The 13731-nt window shown below is 40.2% G+C and overlaps 1 protein-coding gene across 1 annotated transcript in view; it reads left to right on the top strand.

Annotated features, from left to right (window-relative positions):
* zbtb16a (zinc finger and BTB domain containing 16a) overlaps positions 1 to 13731 on the top strand; it is a 140952-nt gene that overhangs the window by 56753 nt on the left and 70468 nt on the right. The window contains exon 3 of the mRNA XM_085289714.1: positions 2848 to 2945. Coding sequence (XP_085145840.1) covers positions 2848 to 2945 — 98 coding nt within the window. The remainder of the gene's footprint in view (positions 1 to 2847; positions 2946 to 13731) is intronic.

Genomic DNA, 13731 nt, shown 5'->3' with positions numbered 1-13731 from the left:
TGTTCATGTCTCTACACTTAAGCCTTAATAAAGGGAGTTCTAAAAAAATCATCCACCATGCAAACTGTAATAAAGAGAGAAATAGGACAAAATAATTTTTCGAGCCTGTAAATATTCTTTTATCTGCTGTCTAGTTGGGCCTTTAAACATTTCAGTTAGCCTCAAGTGGCCTGTAGAGAATCTGCAGTTTTTGCCAAAAGAAATGCGTTTTTAAAAAGGCGGTCTTCTAAAATTCCCAACCCTTCCCTTTAACACACAGAATCACTTTAACAGGTGCTGTTGCCATTCTGTTGAACATCAAGTAATGTGCTTTTTCAGTAGGTAGTGCTAGCCATTGCAGTTAAAGTTAACACAGCCCCAGCTACAGACGTGCACACCACCCTTTGCTCATCAATGCTACATTTACGGTGAAAATACATGGCATTGGTTCCGCTTTGAGTGCCCTTAATAAGTCCATCCATACCGTTTCAGTGCTCTGTCTGGGGGGCACAATGGCCAGATTGAGGAGGGACACAAAAGGCCTTTGAAAGGCTTTGTCCTCTGTGTATGTTGTGGCTTACCACGTACGTGTTTTCTCCTTATCTCATTGAGAGCGTGTGAGTACATCGCATATGACTCTTACAGGAAAGAAAAACCCTTTTCCATAGCTTTTTCCAGTTGGTCTTTTGTCAAATATTTTTTTCAGTTTTTAAAATTGTAAATTTTGTTTTTAATATTTCTAAAACAATAGGAATAAACGCTAGTCTTTGATGCCCTCGAGTAAAAGAAAAGGTCATTTTTAAGGGTTACTGTTTTGAAACCAGTCACAGAGGAACTCTATTATAGAAGCGGAGAAAAAGAGTTGACAGTTTGTCCATTGGCGGTTGCCTCAATAGAACTGAATACAATGCAGCTCTACTGCACTTGAGCAATTTGGAGTTTGAGCAATTGCTTTAGAGTTTTTCAAATATTTGTGCAACAAAACAACATCCTGATGTCATTTTGATGCCATGTTGTCATGCCTGTTTGCCAAGTTTTTCAAATTAGATTAAGATGTTTGTTTTATGCTACTCTTATGATGTGCAGCTGCTAAATATAACATCGGTATCTGGAGCGTTATTGCCCTTTAACGATATGTAACACTCTATGACACTTTGTTTCTCCTATTTTGTTGTTTTTAAGTGTCCTCTTCCCTTTTGGGGGCAGTTAGCATTTAGAGGACCTTTTAATTGCTGACTGCATGCCAAAGGGCTGTCATTCTGCCCTTGATTTCCAGGGTCTCTTCACAACTTCTAACCTCTCTTTAATTTCATACTTCTCTGGTTTTTACCCTGCTCGTGTCAGGTTTGGGGGATATTTTGCAGCAATTAATTGTAAGTGAAGTCATACTAGACTTGATAGACTTAATAACTCCCAAAGCCATTGCCATAGCATACGCTATAATCTCTTTCTGTCTGTCCTGGTCTCAATCCTCGCTTTGTCTCTTCCTTTCCCTCTCGAGGCACAAAAGAGAGCTGTAAATCAATTTGCATTCGACATCTGACATCAATCAGTCATGTTTTGGGAAAGTGGCACCACCTCCTCCTCTGTAGCTTTGTTGAGCCGCTAAGATGGATGGCTGTCATCTCACCCAAGTTGAGCAGAACTCTCATCAAGGGCATTGTTTCCCCAAGAATGCACTTGGCTGATCACTTTTTGCCACCTGACTAGTCAGTGGAGAGCGTGAGCTGTATTTGATGTTGTCTTTTTTTGCCTGCTTGAAGCATACACTCACCTGAGTATAGAATCATGTCTTTTTCCTGTGCACTTTTTTTTGGTATGATTTTTTTTTTTCAGCTAAAGGCTTTTTCACAACCTGTCACTTCTTTTTTCTCCCCCACAATCTAGTATTACCATCAAAAAAGTAATGCTTCATTTTTGGAGCTGTGTTGTATGAAAGAGCAACAGTTGTAGAAGACTAAACGTGCCAAATCAGAAACGGCACAAACTTGACGATGATTACAATCATGGGTGTGTCTGTGGCTTTGTGTACCTCTCTCAAGGCGAGGTATTTGAAGTTCTCAAGATGCTTAAGGCACTGTGGCAGTTGTTTGGCAATTCGTGTCACTTTAATTGCTTTAGAGCACTTTCAGATATCTCTCAAGAATAATATGCTTTGTACTGAGCCGTGGGGTCTTTGAGGATTTGAGGAGCAGAGAGAGCCGTAAGACTAGACTTTTCTGTTGTCAGATGTTATTTACTTAGCTAACCTTCAAGGCCTTTACTTCATAATCAAATATTGACCCTTAGTCTTGTCTGACCTTGTGTGCTTAAACTACGTTACAGCTTAATGACTGTCCATTTGGAAATAGACAATTTATTGCAAATCTGATTTGGCTTCAAGCTACGCAACAGCTCATAGCTCTGAGAGCAGTCATCAAAAACTGTTCCATAAATGGTTCGTAACAGTAAGTAGAGGTTTTGCATGTTTCTGTTTCACTATTTATTTTAGTCTATTTCACTTTACAGCATCGTATCCCTCTGCAGCGCTCTAGATGTAGGTAGCTGATAATGCCGCCTCTGCTTGAATAGCACCTTGTGATTTACAGCGGCAAGTCATGGTCTACTGGTCCCTGCAGATAATATGTGTGGTAGATGGATGACTTGTTACACTCATGGTTACTGTTTTGTGCTGATGTTAAGACTGATGGAGTGTGACATATTCTCTCAAAATGCACAAGGCCAAACTTTCTCTGTTCTGGAAGTTTTTAGTTATGAGCTGTAAAAAGCCGCTTTGTTAGAGACACAAACGTCTATCGGTGGTACATTAAGCGCTGGCTGGTCTCACTGAAAGATGGTAAAATATTTCTTTTTGCTCTTTGTCAACAGAAAGATGCACAGTGGAATGAAGACCTACAGCTGTGAGCTGTGTGGGAAGAGCTTCCTGGACAGCCTCCGTCTACGAATGCATTTGCTGTCTCATTCAGGTAAGGAAATCAAACTAACCCCAAAACCACAACCCCTCGCTGTGATCACTGTTGAGCTAGCAGTAACAGTCTTTAAAGAAAAGAGCATTCATTGCTGCCACTTTGTACAGAAAAGCGCTACTGGCAGATTTTACTGCTGTCCAAAAATTCAAACTATGACTCCAAATTAAGTGAAAAGTAGTCATTTGGAACCCCACTGATAACCCACGGAGCCTGGGCCTGAAATGTCTCATATGTTTGGATCCATGCATTGAAAATTATACATTTTTAATATATCTGGTGATGCCTTTCATAGAAACCAGAGTATTCTTTAATTCATTGAAATATATTTTGCATAATGAATGTAATTATGTAATATGTGTGTAAAAAAAGTAGTTGACTTGGCAATACAATGGTGTTAAGATGAGGAGTCAAAATCTCTGTCAAATAAATTTTGGATAAGCTGCTCAAAAGGGAAAATTATTTAGTCATTGTGACTGAGTAAGGTAGCAAAATGTTGGTAAAGTGTATCACCTGCTGATGAAGCATGCCATGTTAATTCATGTGAAGTATTTCCAGGTTAAAAGCTCTGAAATGAGTTGGGGTTTTTAAGTACGCACAGAAAGTGCAACTTGTCAGTCACCTTGGCACTTACCGCTACAAACAAAACGAGACAATGATCATTTTCACCATTTTCGGTGCATCAAAAGCTGCTAAGTAATAGAACAAGAATGAGCAGCCACAGCGAGCCGTTAGATAAGGAGCTGCAGGCGACAGGCTGTACTCCACCAACTTCTCAACGAGGTAACCAACTCCTCTGACTGTGCCCTGCTGTTTGCAGACTCGTGCCATGTGCAGCATTAAATCAGATCGCAGTTGCTCACAGGGTGATAGAAAAAGGCCAATTAGTGTCTGACTTCTTTAATAAAATGACAGTAGTTTGTTTTGCTGCTCCATAATTTTTTGACCTGAGGTACTTTCATCCGCTACAGACGTCACCAAATCAGTAGTAAAAAATACCAGAACAATACTGTAAGAAAGGTTAGAGGACAAATATTTAGGAACCACAAGCTTGACATGTGACTAAACGTAGTTAGTTAGTTTGGCTCCCCCCCCCCCCCCCTCCTCTGCATTTACTTCCTTTATTATGTATTTCTCCCAGTGACACCACCTCACTGTCATACATAGTAGTTAGAGCCTTGGAGTTAACTCATAAAACTGTTTTATGTTCCTGAAAGTAGGTGGTGTTGTAGTTATTATAGTTAGTGATAGTTAATTAGGACTAATAGAATCCAAATACACTGTAACAGGCTTTCAGTATGATCAGTGATACAAAAATACATATGACCTAATGGGCTAAACATGCATTTTAGCTTTAAACTTCATACTCTTAAGTTGTCATAATCATGCTAGCATCTGTTAACAGATACAAAGACTGATTTGTCACTATAGACCATAAATGCACTGTGCAGAATATATTTGTTGCAAGCTGATTTTTACATTTAAGCATTTACAATAGACTCCAGTACTGAAGTTGCTGCTGCCTGAAATTGGAATAGAGGGAAAAGTTGACTTACATTTGCTTTGTCCTACTATAAATATTCTATATTGAACATGTGAATGTGGAGCATAACCTAGTTGCAGTGATTTGTGGATTAAATGACTCTTCAAGCTGAGCAGCTCTGGGAAACTTAACCCAAGAGGTGCCTGCACATCATCATCCTGTCATCCTACACCTCTGTGACATTAGAGGTCTGAAAGGTAGTACAAGTCAGAACAGTGGACACATTGATTGGTGGAGTCTGACACTATTACACCCACCCACTTGCACACATACACACACACACCCACACCCTAGCAGTCTGGGTGCTCTGAGCCTACTGCTTTAATGGAATGAACCGTCTTTTATAGGCGGCAAAGAGTTCCCCACTGCTAAGGCCCTAAGTGCAGATGGTTTATTGAGACACCATAAAAGCCATGGAACCTCATGAGGCAACACCTCCTGCACACATACACAAAACCCCAAATTTGTGTTAATGTTGGCCCAAGGATGGAGCCATTTGTCCAGAACTCTGTTTATAATGGGACACGCTGAATTTTCTACTTAGCGCCACCTTTATCACTAACAACCACGCTGACAGAAACGGAGAAAAAGAGTGAGAGATAGATGTGTGTTTGAAATTTTATGATCATAATTACTTCCTGAATAAAGCAGGGCCTCTTGTTTAAAAAGGAATCTTTTTCTTAATTAGAAGAAAGTAGCAGAGTATAAATAAAGTCTTCTAACGGGTTGTTTTGTAGACGCTGAAGTAATATTTGAATAGATTTCCAACAGAAAGCGGTTTTATCAACAGGTTAATAAAAACTCACAATTTGTACCCATTATCATGAGGTGAAAACTCTGCTGATAGGAGATCAAATGGAAAAAAAGAGCGAGAGAGATGACTGAAAACTCTAGGAAGAACCACACACTCCACCTTGAAAATGGCAACTGAGCGGAAGATATGGGCAGTGTATTTTTAGCAACTGTGGCAGCAAGTGCACAAACTTTTTTTCTTCTTCTTTCTTTCTCTTTTTTCCTCTTTCCATGCGAGGCAGCCTTGACGCACGACATCAACCTGTACTGTTACACACATCAGTGTTGATTCATAGCCGCTTTGGTCTGGCGTAAAAGGCAAGACGAGCGCTTCTGTCGAGACGGGCGACGGTTAGGGAAGAGACAGCGCTGAGGCAAAGCTTCTTTGATAGTTTTTGTTGTCTTTTTTTATTTTTTGCACTTTTTCAGTTTCTTTTTTTTCTCCTACACCTCCGCCTCCACCGTTTGACTTTCAAGGCTTTTTCTCGGTCTGACACCACGTCTGGATTCTTTTTTTTTTGGTCGTGTTTCTCTGTAATGATGACACTTTACAAAGTCCCAAAACCCTTAACCTCAGCCCCTCCACCCTTCCTCCTCCACCGCTGCCGCCATCATCCTTCAGCTCGCTTCATAAAAGGCAGAATATCAGGGAGATGAAGCAAGAGAGTGGAGAGGCTTTTTGGGATGCACAGCGTGTCGTGGATGTGGAGCATTTCAGACATTGCTGCTGCTGCTGCCGCCTCCTCCCTCCCCTCTGCTTTCCACTCTGTCTCTCACTCTCTGCCTGTCTATCTGCCCGTCTGTCTGTCTCTGTGCTTGTTGTACGGAGGACTTGGCAGCTCGCCAGTCTGGGCTGCCTGCCACCACTGAGGGTACAGTATGTACAGTCTACCTTGTGCCAGCTATTTATTTTTTTCTTCTCGTCTTGTTCTGTCTCAGTCCGTTCCACGTTGTTGTTTTCTTTTCTTTTTTTTCCTTTTTTCTAATCTCGGCCTGACGTTTACTGTTTGACAGCCTTTGCTGAGCCAAGGCCTGCAGATGGAGGCTTGAACAGGGTGGGGAACTCTGACTCAGCCACTTTTGGGCGCATTTAAAGGACCATAATGTTATTGTTCATGAAATTGTAGCAGCACCTTTTATAGTATCAATGCCTCAACTTAAAAGTACTGCTGAACTTTTGCAGTAAATTAGTTCATCAATAGACCATCAATGTATTAAATCTGTCATCTCATATGCTGCCCCCAGTCCCCCCCCATTGAGCCTGAGATTCTTGGACTCAGTCTCAGTGGTCTCTTAAAAAACCAAATACCGAACAAAGGTTTACTTATTTAACCTACATTTACTCACATATATCCAAATCTACTGTGTCCCATTAACGAAAATGTGCAATTAGTCAAAAGCAGATTCAGCATTTCATTCATCAGCTGCCCATTTCTGGTTTCAGTGATTGTTCCACTTTTAAGATTAAAATTATTTTTCTTTATTTTTAATACATTCAGTTTACTTTTTTTTCATTGATAACTGGTTGATTTTACTACACAGTTAAAGTAATTAGCTTTTACATTTGATTTATGTATTTCTTGTAAATTATGTTACATTAAAAAAAAGTATCAGCATCAGTAGTAGTGGAGAAAATGCAATACAGTGATGCACAGCAGTTTCTTTAAACAGGTAAGCCCATTTAAAAATGGTATAGTTTCTACTAATTACCCCTCAAAAAAACAAAAAAACAAGACAGTGAAAATGCATTGCATTGTTTCAACCATGTCAAAAATAGTCTGGCTTTCAGACAGCACCCAGTTGTGTGCGCATGTGCATGTGTGAGTATTGTCACACACCAACCAAGACCAGACCAGACTGATATGATTCACAGTTTGTTTTCCAAGTGAGATTGCGGTATAATAAGATTACCAAAAAGACTCTTCCTGAGCACCCATATTGCCATCTCTGTTACCACCAACTTTTCATCTCACTGCCTTTATAGCTTAAGAGACTTAATCTTCACTTTATGTTATGTGTACATAGTAGAGAGCTCCTGGATTAGCCGGCCGAGTATGTGTATGAGAGAGAGAGGGGAAGAAAGACTTGATGCACATCGTACTGTAAAGTGTTTTGCTAAAGGGCACAATGTGAAGATGTATGAATGGAGAGATGGTATCAGTAATATGTTTCTTGCTAGTAAGAGAATCAGGAAAACCACGCTGCATGTTTACTTCTTGTAAGTGCCTGTTACCTCTGTCTGTTTCCTTTAAATCAATGTTTATCCATGATTATGATACAGTATGTAGTCTTTTTGTTAACAGAAAATGGAGGTCTTTCAGGTTAAATTTGTTTCGCCATTTCTCAACTTGAATCTATTATGGTACTTCATAGAAGAGAACTACATAGCGTACACTATGTATTTACTAGTTATCTTCCAACAGAGCAGTGTCTCCAATCAAACACAGTATGTTGTGCACTTATTGGAAATGGGATAATTGCATTTGGCTGTGATTGACACGCCAGCTGCTGCTTTATATAAATATTTACAACTTGTCCAGCCTCCGACTACACATTTTAAAGGCTTCTGTGTTAAAGATGACAATTTAATACTAACCAACATCAAACAGTAGCACCACACAATGCCTGAAAAAACATGTATCACTGTTAGCTAGCTATCTGGAATTAGTATCTTCCCTTATGTAGCCAAAATAAAAACAACTGAGTCTTGTTTTTGACACCACTCAGTTGTTTTTGACTGTTATGAGTTATGACTGTTATGAGTACACCATCTGGACACAGAATTTATTTACTGAAAATAGCAAGTGTAATGGAACTATAGAGTTTGAGTCATGGCTAACATTTCTAGTGTTTCTTCATGTTAGCTCATTAGATGAACAGGCAGAACTCGATTTCCCAGTGGAGTTTAGTTGAGTCAGTTATTTTAGTTGTTTACCAGTTGCTGTGGTGAATCCAGTTTGAGCAACCACTTAAATGTCTCCATTCACTAATTATAAAGACGGGGGAAATAACTTTTTTAACATAACTGAGAGTGGCACAAATTCAGGAAACTCTTCTATCTTCTTCAAAAGTGATATGCTGAGAAGTTTGGTGATTTAATTTATTCTTATAAAAATCATTAGAACATTCAACAAATAATCTTACTAAAATAAATATTGTTTTAGTTCTTATAACTGGAACAGATGTTTATTACTTAAACAGTGGAAACTTTTGAAACCTAAGCACAAAATGATGATATTAAAAACACTTGACAGTATTTTGTTTTAGTGTGAATTCAATATCTCAATATGCACTTAGTTTCTGACATGCTGTCAAAAACTTTGTGGAGATGAACCAGCACAGTATTTGGTGTTTGCCCTTTGTGCAAGATTGTAAGAGTTCTTGCAGTACTACAAAATAACGAGCACGAAATAATGAACTTTTTATATGGAGCAAACTAGTTCTGATACAGCTGGTGTTTACCCATCATGCTCTCGAGCTTAATTACAGCTTACCCACAAACACATATTATCTCAGAGCATCACATTATTGATGGAAACATAACTTTACATGATAATCTCTTGGCATTTTGGGGTCATGTGTTCTCATTGTGTGGTGTTTCACACTGGCCTCATCAGTTTGGTATGCTTGTGTTTGGCTTGTGCATTAGTCAGCCTGTACAGCCAGTACAGTGTTATTTCCCGTGTGAGGTTTACTGTTTAGAGATGTGTTTCTAACCAGCCTGAAGGGAATTTATCTTTTGTTGGTTGATCTTTTAGGGTTGCGTGCAGAAAAACAAAACCAGTGTGTTGTGTTTATCACATAAAGCCAATGTGTGGAGAAATTGACGATATCACATGATGAAGCTGCCCAAGTGGTAATGGAATGATGTTGCATGAAACTGGAAAAAGTATATATTTACCGCATTATTCAGATGCTTGACTACTTCTTTTTTTTTTTTTAAACAGAAGTAATCGATGAAAGAATAACGATGTAAATGTCTGTTTTAAATACCTTGCTCTGCAACTCATTGGATTAGGACAGTACGCATTAACATTGCAGAAAAATCTGGCAGAGTTATTCAAAACACTAGTTTTCCTGTTGTGCTTGACCAGCTGTTTAAGTTGCCTCCCTTAAATTGAAAGCTTTGTTCCAAGCCGATCCCAATCTGAGTGTGGGAGTAAGATGCCCACGTAAATGTCTAGAACATTTAGGTGAGGAAAAATGCAAAGAATTTGGATATGAATGTGGCGAGGCGGGAGGGCTGCTTTCCCATTGCTCTTTGTCTGTGTTTCTATCTCCGTGGCGTTTGGTTGTTTGGCAGTCAACTGGTCGGCTGTTTTGGCTTTGTGCCGGTTCTTCCCTCAGAGTGATGACGACATATTTGTGCCGGCAGGTCTGGATGTTCTGCCAGCATTCCAGCATTTATGATCGCTCGCAGATGTGAGTCCAGGAACACACTGTACTGTACCCAAACCCAGAAATTAATGAAACTTGACTGCCTTCCAGGCCAAAAATTCCTAAATGTGTATGTGTCTGACTGTGTGTGTATGCATGAGTGAGAAGAGAGACAGGAGACACAAGGGAGGGAGGGGTGGCAGGGGGGGAAGTGCTATTAAAAGCAAGTAGCAGGAAAAGAAGTAGTTCAGGAAAAAAACAAAAGTATGACCCAAAGTGTCGAGCTTTTTGCATGTACATTTTTCTTTTACCACAGCTGATGTTCTGTCCTGCATGCACACACACAAATGCATGCACACACACATTGTTTTCTCGGGTGGGTTAACACAAGATGACAAACAAAGCAAACAGCAGTAGCTTATTTTGTAGTGCCATAACATTACTCCTGTGCAACTTAAAACTTCCCCTGCAATTCTTGCAATACTTCCCCCAACCTGTTGATTTACTGTTCCGAGCACGACTGGGATTATGCAGCTGGGGAAATCTCAGCTGGGTTATATTACATGAGAGGGCACATGGGGGACAGGCAGAAGGTGACACAGCACAGGGGTCTACTTGGAATACTATAGCATCAGGCGCTGCTGTCAGTATTTTTATTTCCCTTCCAGGGGCAGGGGAGGGGAGTATGTGAAAGGAGAACTTGTTAGACCACTGTCACGAGCAAATGTGGCTTCATTAAAAACGTGTTGGTCTGTGCAGCTGCGATCCTTAGTGAGAACTCGGTGTACCTGTGCTCTGGGCTTCTTGGAAAGGCAGTGGTTTAAAGAAATAAATCATAAAAATAGCCTGGCTGAACAGAGTAAGAGATGATCTTTTCTGACAATATGGCCGGTTGGCAGCTCTGTGTCTGGAACCTCCCTTAAAGTCAATAGCCAGTGCCTTAAATGTCATTTTAGTCAGCGTGGCTTTACCTGACACCTGTAGCTGTCTTCCTGGAAGCAATTGACAGGGTATTACCCGTATCGCTTACTTCCATGAGTGTCTCACTGTCTAATAATATGTTTTGTATTATGATATGTTTTCCAACAGAGCTGGAAATTATATTGCAAAGCAATATAATTAATGCTCTGGTATAAACATAGGTGGTATGTAGGCATGTGGAGCATTTTTGCATCAGACTTGATGATATGAAATTCTGTCCTCATGTTAATCCTCTAGTTAGTTTTTTTGCATAGAATAACTTGTGTTGTTTGTTCAGTCCAAAACTTTTACGCTGCTATTTCAACTTTAGATATTTAGACTTGCAAAATATTTTTTTCAGTTTTTCTATTTTACTCTTCACTCATTCAAAAAAAAAAAAAAACTTCCCACAGAAAAAATAGCTCTCTTCCAATTTTGTCATTCTGGCAGAACTGTATAGCAGAACTGTAAAAACAGATTTGCAACTGGAAAAGGCTGCCAGTCTTCTTTTGACAGCTGTTTTTTCTGCCAAAGAAGTCTCAATAGTAATTTGTCTAACAAGTTAAATATGAATATCTTTTCAAACTGCCTATCATTTTACAGTTATATACAGTGATGCAAATGTTTGAAAAACTCATAACTGTAAGTAAAGCAAGAAGATGGTTTTGAGTCAATTACGCGCAGTTGTTGAAATTACAATACTTGCTTAAGGTAAAGTGGTACTGTGCAGATTTGTTTTCATGTGTCCTCACAAATAACCACCAGTGAAGAAGCAGTTGCAGCGTATTAGCCCATAATATAATGATTATGTTACTTCAGAGAGCTCTGGTATAGGTTACTCCTAAAGACCGTCATTCAAAAAAGTTGGACAAAAAGTTAAAAGTTGACTTTTCAGCCCTCTCTATTTTCAGACAGGAAGAAAAAACATGAGGACTTGATCTTATTCCTTTTATTACAGGGATATTGCAGCTTTAAATCCTTTTGGTTGCTAAGTAGCGAGTGCCCCTGTGCTCCCTTAATGGGCCTGATTTGGTATTCCGCTCTGATGCCAAGTCTTATTTTTGTATGCGAGACAAAGTGTTTTGATGGTAAGTGATTGCTGAAATGTCTGTGTCTACCAAAGGCTGTTTTTTTTCTTCTTTTCTTTTTTTTGGTTGAGAGTGAGAGTTTTATGGCCTCTCACAGTACAGTACACTGTGTGCCTTCTGCTCAAAACAAGAACACAGTCGATTGAATTTTGGATTCGCTTCATCATCCCTCCCTCCTCCCAGCAGCTTTGTTGTCAGCGAGCAGCATGTGTGTATGTGTCTAAGAGAGAGGTGTGTGTGTGTGTGTGTGTGTGTGTGTGTGTGTGTGTGTGTGTGTGTGTGTGTGTGGTAAAAGTCAATTATTGCAAAAGGCTGCCAATTAATTTGCTCTCCTGGAAATTCAAATGATACTGTAGAATGCACATAAACACACATGCAAATCAAGCACGCGCGCACACTCACATGCACACAAACATGTGGTGAGCGACACATACATGCATGTGTGCACACACACACGCACAGTGCTCACCATTAAGTCAAAAGGAGGGAGAAGATACAGAGGCTGCAGACATTTGTTTGCTCCAGAGTGTGATGTTAAATTAGGTCGTCTGTGTGTGTGTGTGTGTATGTGTGTTTGGTGAGCTCTTACTGGCTGAATAGTGAGCATTGCTCAAGGGGGCTAAAGCAGGATCAGGTGGAATTTCTCAGTCTAGTTTCCAGGTATTCTGAGAGTGTCTTTTTTTAGGCAAAGGGTCCTTCAGACTGTCTTGGGGCATTTGGATGACAGAGTGGCGGAGCTGATTGAATCCTCAGTGGTACTTGTCTGGACACAATAAGTCTTCACTTTAAGCTTCTTGCCTAACATTATCATCATCGTCATCATCATAAAAAATGCAGTAATACATATATATATATATATATACACACACACACACACACACACACACACACATATATATATATATATATATATATATATATATATATATATATGTGTGTGTGTGTGTGTGTGTGTGTGTGTGTGTGTATATATATATATATATATATATATATATATATATATATATATATGTGTGTGTGTGTGTGTATATATATATATGTGTGTGTGTGTGTGTATATATATATATGTGTGTGTGTGTGTGTGTGTGTATATATATGTGTGTGTGTGTGTGTGTGTATATATATGTGTGTGTGTGTGTGTATATATATGTGTGTGTGTGTGTGTATATATATGTGTGTGTGTGTGTGTGTATATATATATGTGTGTGTGTGTGTGTATATATATATGTGTGTGTGTGTGTGTGTGTGTGTGTGTATATATATATGTGTGTGTGTGTGTGTATATATATAAAACACCCAGCACGCCCCTGCGGGCGGTTTATCCTTCAAGCTCGGGTCCTCTACCAGAGGCCTGGGAGCTTGAGGGTCCTGCGCAGTATCTTAGCTGTTCCCAGGACTGCGCTCTTCTGGACAGAGATCTCCGATGTTATTCCCGGGATCTGCTGGAGCCACTCGCCTAGCTTGGGAGTCACCGCACCTAGTGCTCCGATTACCACGGGGACCACCGTTACCTTCACCCTCCACATCCTCTCGAGCTCTTCTCTGAGCCCTTGGTATTTCTCCAGCTTCTCGTGTTCCTTCTTCCTGATATTGCTGTCATTGGGAACCGCTACATCGATCACTACGGCCGTCTTCTTCTGTTTGTCTACCACCACTATGTCCGGTTGGTTAGCCACCACCATTTTGTCCGTCTGTATCTGGAAGTCCCACAGAATCTTAGCTCGGTCATTCTCCACCACCCTTGGGGGCATCTCCCATTTTGACCTCGGGACTTCTAGGTTATACTCGGCACAGATGTTCCTGTACACTATGCCGGCCACTTGGTTATGGCGTTCCATGTATGCCTTGCCTGCTAGCATCTTGCACCCTGCTGTTATGTGCTGGATTGTCTCTGGGGCATCTTTACACAGCCTGCACCTGGGGTCTTGCCTGGTGTGATAGACCCCAGCCTCTATGGATCTTGTACTCAGAGCTTGTTCTTGTGCTGCCATGATTAGTGCCTCTGTGCTGTCTTTCAGTCCAGCTT

The sequence above is a fragment of the Mchenga conophoros genome, linkage group LG10, assembly GCF_057382185.1.
Source record: "Mchenga conophoros isolate Kocher_MC1m ecotype Shallow Benthic linkage group LG10, M_conophoros_male_GT1.1, whole genome shotgun sequence".
In the NCBI taxonomy this organism is placed as follows: domain Eukaryota; kingdom Metazoa; phylum Chordata; class Actinopteri; order Cichliformes; family Cichlidae; genus Mchenga; species Mchenga conophoros.
Note: the sequence above shows the minus strand (reverse complement) of the source record. Positions and strands in the feature narration are given on the sequence as shown.